At 33.2% G+C, this 18,434-nt stretch overlaps 2 protein-coding genes across 13 annotated transcripts in view; one reads left to right on the top strand and one right to left on the bottom strand.

Annotated features, from left to right (window-relative positions):
- LOC122408384 (calcium/calmodulin-dependent 3',5'-cyclic nucleotide phosphodiesterase 1-like) overlaps positions 1–18,434 on the top strand; it is an 885,001-nt gene that overhangs the window by 370,729 nt on the left and 495,838 nt on the right. The gene's annotated exons all lie outside the window — the stretch shown is intronic.
- Positions 2,319–5,487, bottom strand: LOC122408385 (maltase 1-like). Its single transcript, XM_043415141.1, has 7 exons — positions 5,296–5,487; positions 4,392–4,840; positions 4,023–4,265; positions 3,670–3,858; positions 3,313–3,568; positions 2,844–3,204; positions 2,319–2,711 (listed from the first exon to the last, which is right to left on the bottom strand). Exons 1-7 carry the CDS (start codon positions 5,450–5,452, stop codon positions 2,645–2,647), a joined length of 1,722 nt encoding a protein of 573 aa, XP_043271076.1. The 5' UTR covers positions 5,453–5,487; the 3' UTR covers positions 2,319–2,644.

The raw sequence follows: 18,434 nt of genomic DNA, 5'->3' as shown, positions 1-18,434 counted from the left end.
AATGAATTTGTGCAGTTCATCGTATAGATACAATGCATGCACTTGTACGCGTAAACTGTTTTAAGTTTATAACCCGTGCTAGCATAAAAACAGATGATAATCTCTTAATAATTGCAGAATCATTCGAGAAACCTTTGTTGCTCTGTGACGTTTGCTGGAAAATTTTTATGAATAAGTGAGGGATTAGGGCTAAAAGTGTACACGAATGAATTCCACAAGAACCTTAATTCATTCACTGTACTTGGCTACGTTAGAAAATGATCTCATTTTTTTTTATTTCCAAAATTCAGAATTCCTACAGGAAACGTAATTCATTCACTGTATATGTTACAATAGATCTCATATTTTTTCACAGTTAAACATTTTTTTTAATTTATTTATTGACAATGCGAATATAGAAAATCATTTAAAACGACGGTCACGACCTTTTAATACTTGGCGTGCCTTTTTTACTTTTTGAAGTTTTAATAATTATTTTCGAGGAAAAACAAGCTCATGAAGCAAAAGTTATAAAGAAAGTTACGTGCAGTACTATAATTGATTATATCCATTCAAGGCCAAGTATTTATCAGTAATTCAAAATATAATCTCCAGCAACAAATAAGTGTTGAGAATCCTCATCGGGCTCAGAACGTTTCATTGAAATTACTAAAAAATTAATAGAAATAAATAATTGCAGAATCTTCCTTTTGAATAATAAGAACGATGGCAACCTTTTTTTTTAACCAGAACATATGAAAATCGGTAAAAACTCACATGAAAGTCATTCGTTACTTCAAGAAGGTACAGACTTTGAAAAATCGATTCCCCTCCAACTTTCAGGATCGCCTGATGTTATTCACAACATTCAATTTCGATTGGATCGGTACAAATTACGTTCAAATACGTCTTAAACGTACTGGTCCAGCCCATCACTTTTTATTCGAATTGCTCATTCCAAAAAAAAAATCTCAACAAAAAAAAGAAGGCTCTGCTACAATTTCCAATAATATGGCTTATATCCCAGCGGCAAAAGTTTTATCTCCATTAAAGCTTATCAAATATAAGATTTTAGATCGATATAATATCAACGAAAGTAGAACAAAAATAATCAAATGAATGTTGGATAAAAACGATATTGTAAAAATAGTACATTTTAGAAATAATGGAAATTTTATATTACGAGGTGCGGAAATGGGGGTTTTGTGTACGCGAAGCGTACGCAAAAGCGTCCATTTACGTACCGCGTGATATAAAAAATATATTTCCAGAAAATGATTTGTCTTGAAATTTCTTCACTTAAGAAAATCGTAGTAAAGTTTAAAAAGTCTGAAATAAAAAAAAAAACACAAAAACTTCCAACTGAAAAAATCTTATAGCGTGTTGAAAATTAAATGAAAACGAGAAAAAATGAATTTAAAAAAAACAGTATTGTAAGAAAACGTTTTAAAAAAATGTAAAAACTCCCGACTAGAAAAATCTTATAGCGTATTGAAAATAAAATGAAAACGAGAAAAAAGGAATTTTAGAAAAAACAACATTGTAAAAAAAATATATGTTTCCGAGAAATTATTTATCTTTAAACTTCTTTACTTAAAAAAATAGTAGTAACCTTGAAAAAGTCTGAAATAAAATGATAGAATATAATTGAAATACCTAAGGAACTGTTTAATTGTTAAGCGCAACTCCCTCGAGATTTGAATCCTGTGGTTGATATTGATTGATTGTAGGTAAGTCATTTATATTCAAAAATAAAAATTTAGATATAACTGTCAAAGTTGAATGATTATACAAAGAATGAAGATGAAAATTTCAAGACAAATCATTTTCTGGAAATATATATATTTTTTTGTAGAGAGTAGGGTTTCGTGAAAGGAATACCTTAAATTTTGAAAAGCAAGATTATGGGGTTTTTTATGATGGTTGATTTCAATTTGCATTAGTAAGTTTGATGGAATGTCTGGAAATGGACGAATATTCTCAACTCGTATTCAAACATAATTCTATACCGTTCCAGTTGAAGAATTTAGGTAACGGCTACATGTTCTCAGGTTATGACTTTTTTTCTATTTGTTAAGTCGTTGGTCCTGAATAATAATTCCAAGTGGTAATTTGTTCCTATGGATAACGTTTGTTTTTGTTTAAATTCCTGAGTTGTCCCATAGGAATTGATATTTCGAATTACCAATAAATACTTGGCCGCAAATTGATATCATAAATTTTGGTAGTGCACGTAATAACTGATGAGGTGGTTAATTTTCTGATTCATTTAGTTATTTCCCCGTCAGAATAAATCTAGAAGGATCGGACATCGGCCTAAAAGATGTTTTCTAGCGAAGTTTTTGGATGTTTTGGAGTGTTTTTGGAGTGTATTTGAATTTTTATACAATTTTTGTGATATAATGCGGAAACGGACGATCCTCAATGTACTTGTCCGAATTTTTTTCCCTCGAGAGAAGATTTTTATTGGTAAAAATATGTCGACGCAATGTTGACATGCCGAAAGCATGTACGTGGTGCGCGTCGAATAAATAATTCGATGTACATTCGTAACGGATTCATAATTTATTATCAATTTATAATATATACCATTGAATATCTGTCAATGAAGTGAGGCTGGTATGACTGTGCCTCTTGGAAGAAATTCAGTATGTTTTTTATAACATTAATTAATTGCAAGGACAAGTCCATCTTTCGGTCCAAGTCGAAGATTCGCCAAATTTACTTGTGCGCTGAAACATCAATCGTGATAATGAATTATTTTGAGAAATATTATCGAGCCGAAAATCGGAGCAGTTTTTTTTATTAAACACTGTATTTTTGCAAGAAAATCCGAGCACTGTAAAAGGAATAATATTAATTACCCTTGCTGTAAAGAAGATTTCAAGGTTGCCATCGTAACTGTCGCTACACCAGCTTGAGGGATTATATTGGTCAAGTTAACAGTTTGTGCTTGAGTTAAATTAAAATTCAGGACCAGAATAACCGTATAGTTACGTCCAGGATAATTCGTCGGTTGCGTTCTTACGATTGTTAATACTTGATCGTTATTTGAAACAATTGATTCAACATTTTTGCTACTTAAAGCCGGTGAGTTTTTTCGAAGCATTGTAAGATTCCGGAATAAGTTGAACCATGACACAGAGGTTGACTTTTGTGCGGCGAGATTCAAAGTTTTGTAGTTATCGTTCACTGGTATCCAGGTCTTATTACCTGTACTGAAACCTAGTAACAAATGAATGTTAAAATGCGTGAAAATTCACGGATCTCTTTCTATTACTAAAGATAAAAGAAAAAATCACTGTTACGAAGCACTTCATTACAAAAAAATACCTGCGTTTTTTGCGGTGTTCCATTGGAAAGGAGTTCTACACGGATCTCGAGATCTTTGCTTGTAGCGATCGGGGCCAGCCAGACAACCTTGTGGATCTTGAGTTTCTTCGTATGTTATGTCGTCTTTGTCCACCATTCCAATTTCTTCGCCATAATATGTCACGGAAACACCCGGAAGTATCATTTCAAGCATCATCATCTGATCACCTCTACCGGGATATCGCGTTTCAGTTCTGACACGATCGTGATTACCCATCTAATCAATGTAAAATAATATGGAACTTATGATCTTATATATGATCTTACGGTATCGTAAAATATTTTCGAATCGATGTATCAAAGTAAAATGGATCTAACCACCCAATTTGCTGTCGCATTTCTCTTGTTAGCTTCTACCATCCAAAGATCAATTATTTTCTTGAATTCACTCGGAGGTGAGGTGTTGTTGACATCTGTAATGAACTTGAAGTTGAATGGTACTTGGGCACCCGAATCGTAGAACTCAACGGTTTTATCAAGACTCGTGTACGCCTCAGTCATCATTATCTGGAAAACGAAAGTCATAATTGGACCGTTGATCAATATTTGTCGCTGCAAATATCAATTCCCATTGATTGAATCACTTAATAAGTATATCAAATACGATGAAGAAACATTATAAAGCACAATAAATTGGATACTGGGTACGCAATTCTGGAAAAGTCACTTACCTTCTCATCTAAGTTATTTAACTCTGCATAAACATCAAGCAAAGCCCTCCATTGTTTAACCAACCGATACGTTTCTGGCTGATCTTTCGTGTACAGGTGCTCAAGATACGTGTATTCATCATCTAAAGCTCCGGTCACATTGGATTTGGGTTCATTCCTAAGATCAGCAACTTCAAAGAGATGTGGAACTGCATCGACCCGAAAACCATCAACTCCCTTTTCCAACCAGAACCAAATTACGTCCTGCCGGGGAAAAATTACTGTATCCATTAAGTTTCATAAGAGCTATCCAAAAATGATTATTAATCTCATACAAAATCCGCTACATTCGTATGCGGTGAGAATCAAGTTATAAAAAACGATACATACAGCCATTGCGAGTTGTACATGTGTATTTCTGTAATTCAAATCCGGCTGTTCCGCAAGGAATTGATGGAAGTACCATTCTTTACGAACTGGATGATATGTCCAAGCAGATTTACCAAAGACACTAATCCAATTATTCGGTGGTTTATTTGGTTCACCTGCCACCCACATGAAATAATCCGTATACGGTTGAATCTTCTGCACGCTCATTTTGAACCATTCGCTCTGGTCCGATGCGTGATTTGGAACCAGATCCAAAATAACTTTAAGTCCTAAGGATTTTGCTTTCCCGGTTAATTCTTCAAAGTCACTCATAGTTCCGTACTCGGGCTGAATAGCCTTGAAATCCGAAATATCGTAGCCAAAATCTTTCATGGGACTAGCGAAAATAGGCGAAAGCCAAACGCCACCGATTCCAGCATCTTTGAAATGCTCGAGTTTCGAAGTTATACCTGATACGAGGAAGAAACAAACAACGGAATCGATATTCATCTTTTTGTCTATTCCAAATTTCAATTTTATGACAGTCTTATGAAATAAAATTAAAGGCGAACTCAATGAGTATCATAAAATGAATTGTTTGAAGTCTTGCTGTATGAGTAACAGACTTGAACATCTGTCTACATAAAGTAGGCTATATTCAATTATTTCGAAATTGAACATGCTTCATGGATGATTAATGACTTACGAAAATTGATTGCCCTTAATTTATACGATTTATAATATTCTCTTTGAATCAATTTGTTCCATTCTTGCTCGTAGAAATGTTGACATTTATGTCATAGTACACGAAAATTCATTTCAACCTAAAATTTTCTCACAAAAAGTAATCTAATAGAATTTTTGTTGAAAACGAATTCGATTACAGGTTTTTTTTAACGATAGATAATAGAGTTTAACTTCTTACCTTTCAAGTCTCCGATTCCATCACCATTGCTATCCATAAAACTCCGAGGATAAATCTGATAGAATGCTGTATTTTTCCACCATCCCACGTTTGATATTCCCAATGTTGACGTAACACCAAGAAGCAGCAAAACAGGGTAGCAGTTGACAACCGACATCGTGCAATAATTACAATTTACTGCATTCTTCTTTGGGTTTCATAGCTGCTTTTATATGAAAAGTCTTCTGGCATGTACATTATCGATAGCTTTTTGATAAGACTGAAGAAAGAACAGTTGATAAAGAAACATTGATTACAGACGTATCATCAATAAAAAAAAAAACTTGTCAAGTCGATTTCCTGATTGCGGTTGATCTTTATCTCTATAAAAACCAAATATTATATCTATAGACTTGCATGTGGGTTGAGAATTGATTTTTTCGTTTCACTAGAATCCCATGTTCGTATCTAGTTAGTATCTGTACGTAGAAGGGAAAATCTAATACAAATTATTGAAACGTAAGGTATAATGATAATAATTTTAAGAAATAGTTAGCAACAACATATGAAGTTGAGTCTTATGATTTATGAAACTTTTGGTAAAGAAAGCGTGTATTCCGGGAAAAACATAGCTTAGTACGAACAGTGAGTCATACTATATAAAAAGATGTATAGAGAACTGTTAGAAAATCAGGGGATATTTCGTGTTGAGCGATTAAGAAAAGCACACGTACGAATTTTGAACAGAACCGTTTATTACGAATAAAGAAAGTTGTCTGAAACTTTACTTGAAAAGTTGACTTGAAAATTTCTTCTTGTCAATATTTCAATACAAAGAAATAATCTCCATGGTAACTATAACCATATGGAGCAAATATAGAAATATATTCATTTTGCTATAGTTGTCAAAGTGACTTCTCAATATCCTCCCTCAAGAAGACAATATAGCTGTAATAAAAATAATTATGTTGTTAAAACTATTTTCTCAATACATTTGCCATGTTCAATTTTGCTTAATGGTTTTGTTAAGATATCAGCTGTCATTTTTTTAGTTGGTTAATATTTTATATCAATTTGATCAGCATCTATAACTTGTCTGATAAAATGATATCTAATATCAATGTACTTAGCTTAGCCGTGAGAAATTGAATTTTTGATCATTTGTTTTGCACTTTGATTATCATTGTATATAAGAATTTTTCGTGTTGACTGAACCGTTTTTTAAGAACTTTCTTAAATGGATTGATTCTTTTACTGCGTCAGAAATTGATATATACTCTACTTCGGTGTTGGATAAAGCAGTAGATTCTTGCTTCCGTGAGCACCAACTAATTACTCCATTACTTTTTGATATCTTAATTTTTCGTAATTACTTGATGATATTATTAAATCATCGACGTAGATTCCAATGATACTTAAATATTCATTATTTTTATAATAAACACAATGATCAGCTAAACACAATCACATTTTCTTTATTTTCTCGTTAAGTTTCATATACAACAGTCTACCAGATTGCTTGAGTCCATATAGAGCTTTCTCTAGGCGAAACATACTTTATTTTCCAATAACCTTGACGATTTCTTATCTTTTGATCACTCTCAGAATAATTCTGGAATTTCCAAATACGATTCTTCTTCAATCTCTCCATTATGGTAGGCACTAACAAAATAAAGTCGATGTACAGGAAGATTTTTCTTCACTATGATTGCCATTATCGTTCGCACAGATTCTGGACGTGCAACAAGTGTAAAAATTTCGAAATAATCTTGATTTTTGCATTGGACGTAATTTTTTGCAACCAAACATGCTTTCTATTTTTCAATATATCCATCTGCCTTCAACTTTGTACGCAAAACCCTAAGGTTTCCTGTAATCTTTTTGTTTTCAGGTCGATTTACGATGATCCACATTTTGTTTTTTGTGAAAGAATCTGTTTCTTTTTTCATTGATTCTTTCATTCCAGTGCATTTTCTGATTTTACAGCTTTGTTCACAGTGGCTGGGTCCATTGTGATCAGACCGGCGAATCTTTCTGACAACATACTTTCATTTATTTCATAAATTTGGTTTCTGTTTTCTTCACTTTCATCACCTTTTTCTTGAACTGTAGCTGGGACTTCGTGAATCTTTTTTATAGGTCCTTCTTGCTCTGTAAGTGGGGTTTCATATTTCCTTTTTGTAGGTCTTTCCGATTTCCTTGTCAAAATTGTTTTCAATCTACCGCTTCTAGGTTTTATAATCTTTCGATTTATTGTAGATTCATTTTTATTTTCAATTTTACTTTTGTGGTTTTTGTAACTTTTTTCTTCTTTGTCCTCAGCATTTAGCAAATTGTTCCAATTGTCCTACTTCTTTTCTTTTATATTGGCAATATTTTCTGTATTGTTTTTAATACAAGAAGGGAGTGTAATTTCTACATCAATGAAATCCTCCGTTGTATTGTTTTCATCGTTTTCAAATTTATGTAAAAACTTAACGTTCCGAGTTTTTAACCCTTAGTAGTCACACCTCGGTTTTGTGACGTCGTAGTCACACTGGGTCCATGGGACCCAGGGGACTTTGAATTGTTGTAAATAATCGAGTAATGCATTGAGCGGTATGAAAAAATTTGATGTCACCTGGACAGTAGTCTCAGTGAAACCCTATGAGACACTCATGTAGTTCAAAACACAAATGCACGATGATTTATAAGAAGAAGTTGTTCGATCTGTTCTCTCGAAACTTGCTTTAAATGAGCAATTCATTACTAAAGGATATAAAAAAAAACCATTTCAAACGCAATGAATAAAAAAATGAATCTGTTAAATCATGGTAATGCGTGAAAAACGTTTGGTTCAAAGGAACAAAACGTGGTCAAATAAATGCAAAAGTGACGAGTACATCGGATGACGAGTGAAAAAAATTCAAAACATAATAGTATGTAAAAAAAATTACGAAACCAATTGTAAATAATTTCAACAAAACAATTAAGAAAAGCTTTTACAAATCATGAAAAAATATTATATTAAAAAAAAAATACAAATCTGTAATTATATTGTAAAGGGAAAAAAAAATTTAAATAGGACGTGAGAAATTTAATCTTACGGGAAGCACCCGGAACTTGAGAAAGTTCAAGTGAATCAAAAAAGTTACCATCTGAGTTATGTGCAGCACTACAATTTATGAAATCAATCGGAGGATAAGTATTTTATTAGTATATAATACATAATTTTTCACAATATGAAATTATTCTGAGAAACGTTCAAATCCAAAAAAAAATCGCATCGAAGGTAAAAGTCATTTATTTTGTTACTCTATGGTGGCAGAGACTTACTTAGAAGAAAATCGATTCTTCTCAGACTTTCAGGATCCCCTGGTATTCACAATATTCGACGTCGATTTCGTATCGGTACAAATTATGTTTAAATATGTGCTAAAAGTACTTGTCCGGCCCATCACTTTTCATTCAAATTGCTCATTCAAATAAAAATCAGGGCTCTTCTAGATCTGATGGATCACATCTATGCGTACAGAGGGAAACAGAGGGAATTTAAAAAATTACCTCCAAGAGATTTTAACTTAATTGCATTCATTATAAAAACATGCAAATAAATTTTTCTGTAATATCCAAGAGATATTATTGTGTATTTATGAAAAAGTATCCTTCGCACGATAAGCATTGTCCAGCCTCCAAATTAACTCCCCAGTTTATATTGAAATGACGGCAATTTTTACTACACATTTTATTCTTCAAACGAATTTTATTCGTTATAGCAACTAATCTATTCTATTACTGAAGATATTCAGCTGATAATAAATCGCAATTCAATAAATTTTCGAGCAGATTCGTCTGTACAATTTCATTTTTTTATGGTCACGTACACAATTGCACTTTGTTGAAATCAACATTAAAAAATGAGTGCGACACGGGCATTTGTTGAAATTCGATGAAAAGTGATTCCCTAGTGTATTACTATATACACTTTCTTAAAAAAAAATTTTCGATATATCAGAATGTAAAGTCTCTATCCGTTGCAATGGTTTTGTTTACTCGATGCCATGAATTGTTGCGAAGAGATAGTTGCCGCCGAGCATATGTGGAATGATGTCCAAATTCAAGTGGGCGTGTAACGCCAGCGTTAATGCTAGTTCCATAAAAATAACGCAGAAATTAACGTCTAGTTTGATTTTTATTTGAATGAGCAATTTGAATGAAAAGTGATGGGCCGGACAAGTACTTTTAGCACATATTTAAACATAATTTGTACCGATACGAAATCGACGTCGAATATTGTGAATACCAGGGGATCCTGAAAGTCTGAGAAGAATCGATTTTCTTCTAAGTAAGTCTCTGCCACCATAGAGTAACAAAATAAATGACTTTTACCTTCGATGCGATTTTTTTTTGGATTTGAACGTTTCTCAGAATAATTTCATATTGTGAAAAATTATGTATTATATACTAATAAAATACTTATCCTCCGATTGATTTCATAAATTGTAGTGCTGCACATAACTCAGATGGTAACTTTTTTGATTCACTTGAACTTTCTCAAGTTCCGGGTGCTTCCCGTAAGATTAAATTTCTCACGTCCTATTTAAATTTTTTTTTCCCTTTACAATATAATTACAGATTTGTATTTTTTTTTTAATATAATATTTTTTCATGATTTGTAAAAGCTTTTCTTAATTGTTTTGTTGAAATTATTTACAATTGGTTTCGTAATTTTTTTTACATACTATTATGTTTTGAATTTTTTTCACTCGTCATCCGATGTACTCGTCACTTTTGCATTTATTTGACCACGTTTTGTTCCTTTGAACCAAACGTTTTTCACGCATTACCATGATTTAACAGATTCATTTTTTTATTCATTGCGTTTGAAATGGTTTTTTTTTATATCCTTTAGTAATGAATTGCTCATTTAAAGCAAGTTTCGAGAGAACAGATCGAACAACTTCTTCTTATAAATCATCGTGCATTTGTGTTTTGAACTACATGAGTGTCTCATAGGGTTTCACTGAGACTACTGTCCAGGTGACATCAAACATAAATGTACTTGTCTCCAATTTTTTAACAGCACTCGTGCTGTTACTTATGGTTTGATTTGACTACTTTTTGTGCACTGTGAACTTGAAAAAATTTTACAGGATATTGGAAAATCAAATTCTTCATATTAGGGCACAATATAGATGACATTCTGTTATTATTAATTCATTTTTTGTTCGTACCAAGAAATGCACACTACATGTATGAGTAACATATGTAGGGTTTATTCACTGAGACTACCGTTCAGATGTAATGATCATATTATCACCCATCAGAGTGTACTTGCGAAAAGACATTTATTGAAAAATTTTTTAATTAAAATTATTCCCTGTCTCATTGAAAGAGATATCAAAAAAAAGGAAACAAAAATTTTTTAATCAAATTACGGCTAATTTATTTAAAAACTCAAAAAATTACAAGGAATAATAAATTTCGATGTCGTTAAATAACGACAGGATTTCAATGACTAAGGCACTCGAATCTTTTTTCAAGATAACGCGATATTGATCGATTGGAATAATTAAATCCAACATAGGGGGTCACCCCGCATGGCGGCCGAATTTTGTAGGGTTTTTTCGCAATTTTCTTGCGGCAAAGAAAAAAAACATAGACTTTTGAAATTTAAAGGGTTTATTCAATGGTATTTCAACTCGATGGTAGAATTTTTTAACTCTGATATCTCTGGTAGATTCGGTGTAAAGCTACTCCACAGGAACCCATATGTTTCTTCATAGTCTCCACGATTCTAGGGGATCGGTTTATCTGAGATCAAAAAACCAAGGAGCGTTTGGATTAGTAAAGCAGTGGTTATCACCTGAATTAAAATTATACAGAAATATTAAACATTGAAGGATTTTTCCGTTTAGAAAAACCTTATTTCAATTTTTCAAAATGTTGCATAGCTCAATAATCCTTCAATTTCGATATTTCTGTATGATTTTAGTTCAGGCAATAGCCCACTGCTTTACAAATCAAAACGCTCCTCGGTTTTTTGACCGCAGATAAACGGAACCCCCGAGAATCGTGGACACCATGGAGAAGCATATGGGATCCTGTGGATTAATTTTACACGGAATTAACTCGAGACATCAGAGTTAAAAAATTCTATCATAAAGTTGAAATACCAATGAATAAACTCTTTATATTTTAAGTCTGTGTTTTTTTCTCGTCGCAAAAAATCGAGGAAACCCCAAAAAATGCGGCTGCCATGGGGGGTGACCTCCTCAAGCCGAATCAGTTTTTTTGAAAATAAAAATCGTTTTATTATGCATGCAAGTTGTTTTAGGTATTTTAATACCCACTAGGGTGGTAGTTATTTGGGATCAAATTTATTTTACCCTTTTCGCCCCCTAAATTGGTTCGAAATACATAAAAAGTAATGCTGTAATTTTGTCAGATTTGTAGAACAATGCTCAACTTTCGACCATGGGGGTTGAAGTTTTCTGTTCATAATACATGGAATTTTTCTGCGTTTGTGGTCACGATTATACTGTGGGCCTCAATACATTTGGAAAATCTTGAAATTTCCATAAATTGTTTTACAAGCATGTTGCTACACGAAAAAAATTTTCAAAACTCCTACCCTTAAAATGTTGTATAGCATCACTATAAGAACCCATTAATGCGCAAAACGACAATTTTGGACACACAATTTCAAGTACGCAGTTTTAACTAAAGAACAAAATCTGATATAGGGGGTTTTTGAGAGTGCTCTTTCAGAATCTTGCATTTATTTTGTAAAATTAAATCAAAATCTTCATTATTTATTCGTTTTTAATTGAAAAGTCAAGATTTTCTAACATTTTTTTTTTTTCAAAGCGATTTCCCTTACTGTTGCTGCTCTCAAATAACCATATTATCGCCAGCAAAGATGTTCTTAAGGTCTGACGAGTCCAGAACACTGGTTATAAACACTTTTTTCTTACTCAGTTTTTGCATAATGGCGGCTTTTGCAAAACAGCATGATGAAAATCTGTATGATTTTTTTTCTCGAAAGTCTTGACATAACAAAGAAATGTTCCAGAACAAAAAGTATTGAGAATCTTCTAAAGAATACGTGTGATTTTTTTCAAAAATTTTCTAGCTATTTTACCACCCTAATACACACATATACACACACGCGGACATATTTTATTTCGAACTTAAATTTTACTTTGTTGGAATTGAAGTGAAAACTCTCCGTGATTATCAATTTAGTCCTTTTGATGAAAAAATTTCCACGAATGCAAAAAAATACTGATTGCCTCAGTTTCGATTTGCCAATAGAAATTTTGTAATCAAGCACTTTCGAATAGTCTGTTATACGTTTACAGACAATGCGATTATACTGCCTTTCTATATTTTTGTAGTCCCTGGCTCTTTTTCGTCATTCCTGTTTTGGGTTATTTTATTACAAGACGATGCCGCGTCTTTAGATATTCTGCAATAACAAACATCGACAAGTCTGATGATACAATCAGAGAGAGAGCTGATGAGAAAGAGCGAAGGCATGGATTTTTATTTCTAATGTTTCAGAATCCGGACTACATCTCAAGATATATATAGAAAAAATCTAACCTTTCTAAATATTTTTACCATCAATCCAAACGTTGTTGACAATTTTCGGTTTTTTTTCCGTTACACAACACTCTTGGATTCCTCGGTCTTTATCTCTTTCTTCTTCACTTTTTTCTCACCACTTTCACTAAAACATTGTACTGCTTTTATTTATTTTCTACAGAACCGGAAAAAATTGGAACAGTTTCGGTGAATTGTAACATTCGCGATCTTTATAACCTCATTTAGTTAGCATTGAAATAACACACCATACGTCATATCATAACGGAAATATATAGGTATATACTTGTACTACCGACCGGGATATCGGTGAACTGTCAAATCGCGATCTTTATAACCTCATCATCTATCAGCATAAACAACACACCATACGTCATACGACACGAAAATATATAGGTATATATTGGTATTATGGCACCAGAAAAAAAATATATCGGTATATAAAATGTATTATGGCACCAGATTTGTCACTAGATATAAAACAAATAAACATCAAAAATGTGTGCGAAAATCCGACCCATTTTTTGACGCAATTAAAAAATAAATAATTAATATCTCTTCAACGCGTCAACCTACAGAGTTCGATGAGGTCGCAATCGAAAGAAAAAAAATAATAAAAAATATGTCAACGTATAATATTCTCCGAAATGATATAGTTAATTAATTATTGAAGAAACAAATTTTGAAAATTTTCGAAAACAATTGGAAACGCTATCGCTCCGGTAAAGAGTCTCTGGCAGCAACTCATCATATCTTATAAATGTACTTGTCTCAGAGTCGCTGCCGCGACTCTAGATAGTCAATTATAGTTTGAACCTTATTTAATACACCGATGTTGGTCCGAAATCGAAAATCAAATTTTGAATTAGCGAAAAAAATTGTGAAAAAAATAACTCGTGATAAATGACTTTTTTTACATAAATTGCTGTAACGCTTGTAATTTTTGACCGAAAAAAAAAAAAAAAATAGTTTCGTAATCTCGAAACAGTGCACTTTGAGGTAGGAATAATGGTTTTTGTGGACTTTTCAAAAAGTATATTTATTTTGTCCGACGAAGATGCGATTTGGAAAGAAAAAATCGAACGTTTGCGCACATAGAAAAATTGATTTTTTATTGTGAAAAAAAATATTTACGGCTACAGAATGAATAAAAATGGGTCTTGTACATTAATGGTAGATTGTTGTAAAAAAAGAAAGGAATTATTCGATTCCAGTGGCACATTGCGTGCACAGATACGCTCGGTGGTCGTCGCACATGGGGCGGTCGCAGCTCGGACATACTTGTAGTGTCTTTCGATCGACTTTGGGCCCACATAGTTTGCATCTTTTTTTTTATCGAGTCGGCCACGGTTGTTGATATTACGGAAGTCGCCTGTTTCCCCAAAATATTGCGAATTCCAATTTTCAAGTCGTGTCGGATGGTGATGTTCGTGAGGCGCTCCTCCAAGTGCGGTCGCACGAGGTGGTGGATAAGAGCCTCCAGGCACATGACTGCCGTCACTGGTCCGTTCTTGCCTAATAAATTATTTTTGCACTTGCGAGTCTTGCGCTCAGTACGGCGTTCTCCGTCTCGATGTCCTCGTCACTTTCTTCATCATAGGTTGAAAACTCGGACTGCTCCGACAAATGGTCGTCGTCACTGGCAGGATCGCCTAAAGGTTGCTGCTCTTCGACCTCCTCAATTAATTCGTCACGAATTGTCCGAGACCGTAAGAAATACGCCATGCCGGCTATTTTCAAACGCAGAAATTTAGGTTAGATTTGGAAAAAAAAAATTCTGCTTTTGTATAGAAGTATATTTTACTTACCTCAATAAATACCACCACAAAAAACTCGAAAAGAAAATTGCTCCAAAAAAAAAATTTTCAACACTCTAGTCACACTGGGTCTTACGGACCCACGAATTTTACACCATCCGCTTTCAACAGCTGCCACGTTGAGACTAACCTCTCGACTGAAAATCTACCTGCTCAATATTGTAGTCGAAGAACCAAATGCATGGTAGATGGAGCCACAAACCCCAATTTCCCGAATTTAGAGACCCGTATTCCAGGTCAAAAAAAGGCATGGGTCTCAGAGACCCAGTGTGACTACTAAGGGTTAATACTTTTTTGTCTTTGAATCGAATTTTCATAAGTTCTTTCCTATTTCGAGCATGTGTGTTGTAATTCCGAATGCTTGAAAATGTGCTGCAGTTGGTACTTTTCTCATCCATGCAATAAAATGAATGTAACCGTTGAGTGTTTTCGTCGGACATCAGTTCCGAATGTAGCCTGCCGTTAACACAGCTTTAGCCCAGAAACATTTTAGTAAATAAGATCGATTTAACAATTTGACATACATCCTGCCATCTCAACTGACGTTCGATTAAATCTTTCAGCAGCTCCATTTTATTCTGGAGTATTATTTGTTGTTAATTAATTTCTTTCTCGTTGTATAATTATCTGATCGAACGATTTTTAATTTTTAACCGGTTTGTTTTTTCACTCGGACTTTATATTCGATAAATTTTTCGAAAATATCACTTTTGTTTTGTGCAAAAACGATTTCACAATAATGAGTTTCGTCGTCAACGGAGGATGCAAAATATCTTCATCCTGACAATAATTGGGCACGCATTGGTCCACAAATATCGGTGTAAATCAATTGTAGTATCTCAGTATACTTATTAGTTTATTTTTGTAATGGATAACGTGCAAGTTTTTCTTATATACCGACTTCACAGATTGGAGGTTCTGAAATCTTTCTGAGATCTTTGGATATATCTGAGATTTTTCATATTTAAATGTCCAAATTTTTCATGAACGTCTTGCCAGGAGTTCTTGCCAAAATTCACATTATTTGTAAATTCATTTTTGCCTTCGAGAATATATAAATTAGCAACTCGTTTTTCTTCAAATATTTTTTCTTATAATTCGTACTCACTGCACAATCTTCTGTGAATGTTACTTCATGACCATGATCTGTCATTTTCGCTACTGAGAGTAAATTTTAACGCAGATTCGGTACGGACAGAGTATTGTTTAATGTAACACTTACTTGATTACTCATGTCAATTTTTACACTCCCCAGTACTTTGTATTTTTGTCGAATCTGTTGTCGCTAAATTTAATGTCTTCTTATTATTTTCGTTAATTTTCTGGAAAATCGATCGATTATAGCATATGTGAGATACCAGAATCAAGACACCAAGTATATTTAGTTTTATGAAAATTTTTTTTCTGTCGATCCAACTTCGAAGGGTGATAGCACCAGAATGGTTGCTCTAAGCTGAATGTTCATAAGGACTTTTTTGTAGGGTAATCGATTTTCTATGAAAACATATCATTGTCGATTTTGTGCGATTTTTTCCTGATGAGTTATGATGCAATGATCAGAGGTTTCAATCATTTCGTGTGTTACTCTTATGGAAAATCTTCAAACGCAAAGCGCCATTCGAAAAAATTTTTTGGTGAGCTCTCCTTCTGAGATTCTTTTTTTTCACCTTGAATTACCTTTTTCGGCTGGATGTAAAGTAAAAAAAAATATCGTTTTTTTTCCACACACCCTAAGGTACAATATACATCCACGCAAGTGCACCGACAAAATAATGTAAAAACTTGCCATAAATAGGTAACAAAATATGTTTTGAGGCATAGATAGTTAATCAAGTCTCCTGTTTGGATAAGTGATAAACTATTTATACATTTATAGAATAGATAGGTTGAACTAATTAATGAATTTAATTCAATGGAATGATTAATAAGCTGGATCCGATGAGTATTTCTACTTGCTATTTGTATATAAGAATAACTAGCGAAAAAAAGGTTAGGACAAGTACATTGATGGCCCCTTGTTTCCTGATCATGTCATGAAAAATGTAAAAAATATTCCATAAAAAAAATTATCAAATCAAGAGTAATTAATTTCAACAGAACAATTCGGAAAAAATTTCACAATCCTGCAAAAATATTTAAAAAATACAAATCGCTCACTGATGTGTTTTTTCGATTCCCATAGTGTGTTACTGTGTTACTGGTGTTTTGAATACTGATTTCGATCTTTATTTGTTAATTTGGAAAAAAACGCATTTTTTTCGTTTAACGCAGAGAATGATCAAGAGTCGTAATAGCAATCAGGTTAGTACTACTACTAATTCCGTGATATGTCCGTAAATTACCATAGTTCATTTATTAATCAGCTAATGGTTATTTCAACTAAAAATTTCAATTTTCCTTTTTGATTATCGGAAAAGATGCATTATTTCTGCTGTTTAACGGGGGAAATGATCGAGAGCCGCAGTAGCGGTGAGGTTATTATTATACTGATATCTCGATATGTTCGTGAATTCACGTTTATTACTCTCAGAAGTGTTTTGAATTCAATTTAAATTTTATTCATTAATTACAATAATTAATTAAGTCGTAATATTCTTTTGAAATTTTTGTGATATTTATTTTTTGGTCATAATTCGTTTTCATAATGTTTTGTGTTTGTATTTTCCATGGTTGTATTTTTTTGCGTACAATTTTTTTTCTGTGATATTTTTTTGGTTTGTGATCGAACGTGCTTGGCAATTTTTGCATTTATTTGACCACGTTTTCTTTCTTGAATTAAAAGTTTTACAATCATTGATTTCCATGAGTTTATAGGTGAATGCCCAAAGGGCTTGAATGTATACTGTAACGAAACGCTCTTGCCGACCTGTCCTAAACGCCGCCACGCGTCGGTTCGAGCAACCTAAATAACAAGGAGCAGGTATGAAGGAAACGCGGACACTGTGTTTTTTAATAAAATAATCAATTTTATTTAATTATTTGACCGAATTCTGACAAAAATAAAAGAAATTTTGCGCTTTGGCTCGCTGATTCTAAAACAATTTTGTGTTTTTTTTTGTTTTTTAAACTGTCTTGCTTTGTTTAATCGGATCTGGCGAGAAAAAGACCCGAAAACATTGCAAATTCTCTGTCTGAGATAATTTTAAATTTCTCAATTTTCGGGATTTAATCGTACAAAAAATAGTAATTAAAAAAAACAATTTTAAATTTAATTGTCGCCTTTGTTCCAATCTCTCGACACGCCTTGAACTTAAAAACTTTCTATTTAATGTTTCGTGCTATAATTCGTTAGACTCGATTTTTCCGATGTCCTGTTATGCTCGCTTTTAAAATCAAATAAGAGTATTTTTCACTTTTACAATTCTTATTCCCGTTTTTGATTCGATATAAATTCTAGTACTATCTATCGCCTCTCGGATGATTATTTTCTAAATGGGTCTAGATCTCCCTGCCTGGACCACTTCGGACAATGTTTTTCAAATGAGAATTTAATTTTTAATAATTGGACAAATTTTAATCCTCCTCAACAATAAGAAAGAAATAAAAATGCGAAAAGGTAGGAAATAGACCGCGGGCTATGGGATCGAAACGTCGCCGAATCTTTCCGAGAGTCCGAGCATCTACAGGGTAGAGGTAACTTCCCGTCCACGTGTTATGGGATCGAGACGTCACCGAATCGATCCGAGAACTCCGTGCAACGGAAAGCCGGAAATTTTTTAGAGGTTAGGTGCGGACCCTGGATTATGGGATCGAGAC

The sequence above is a fragment of the Venturia canescens genome, chromosome 3, assembly GCF_019457755.1.
Source record: "Venturia canescens isolate UGA chromosome 3, ASM1945775v1, whole genome shotgun sequence".
In the NCBI taxonomy this organism is placed as follows: domain Eukaryota; kingdom Metazoa; phylum Arthropoda; class Insecta; order Hymenoptera; family Ichneumonidae; genus Venturia; species Venturia canescens.
This window is presented reverse-complemented; position numbering and strand designations above follow the sequence as displayed.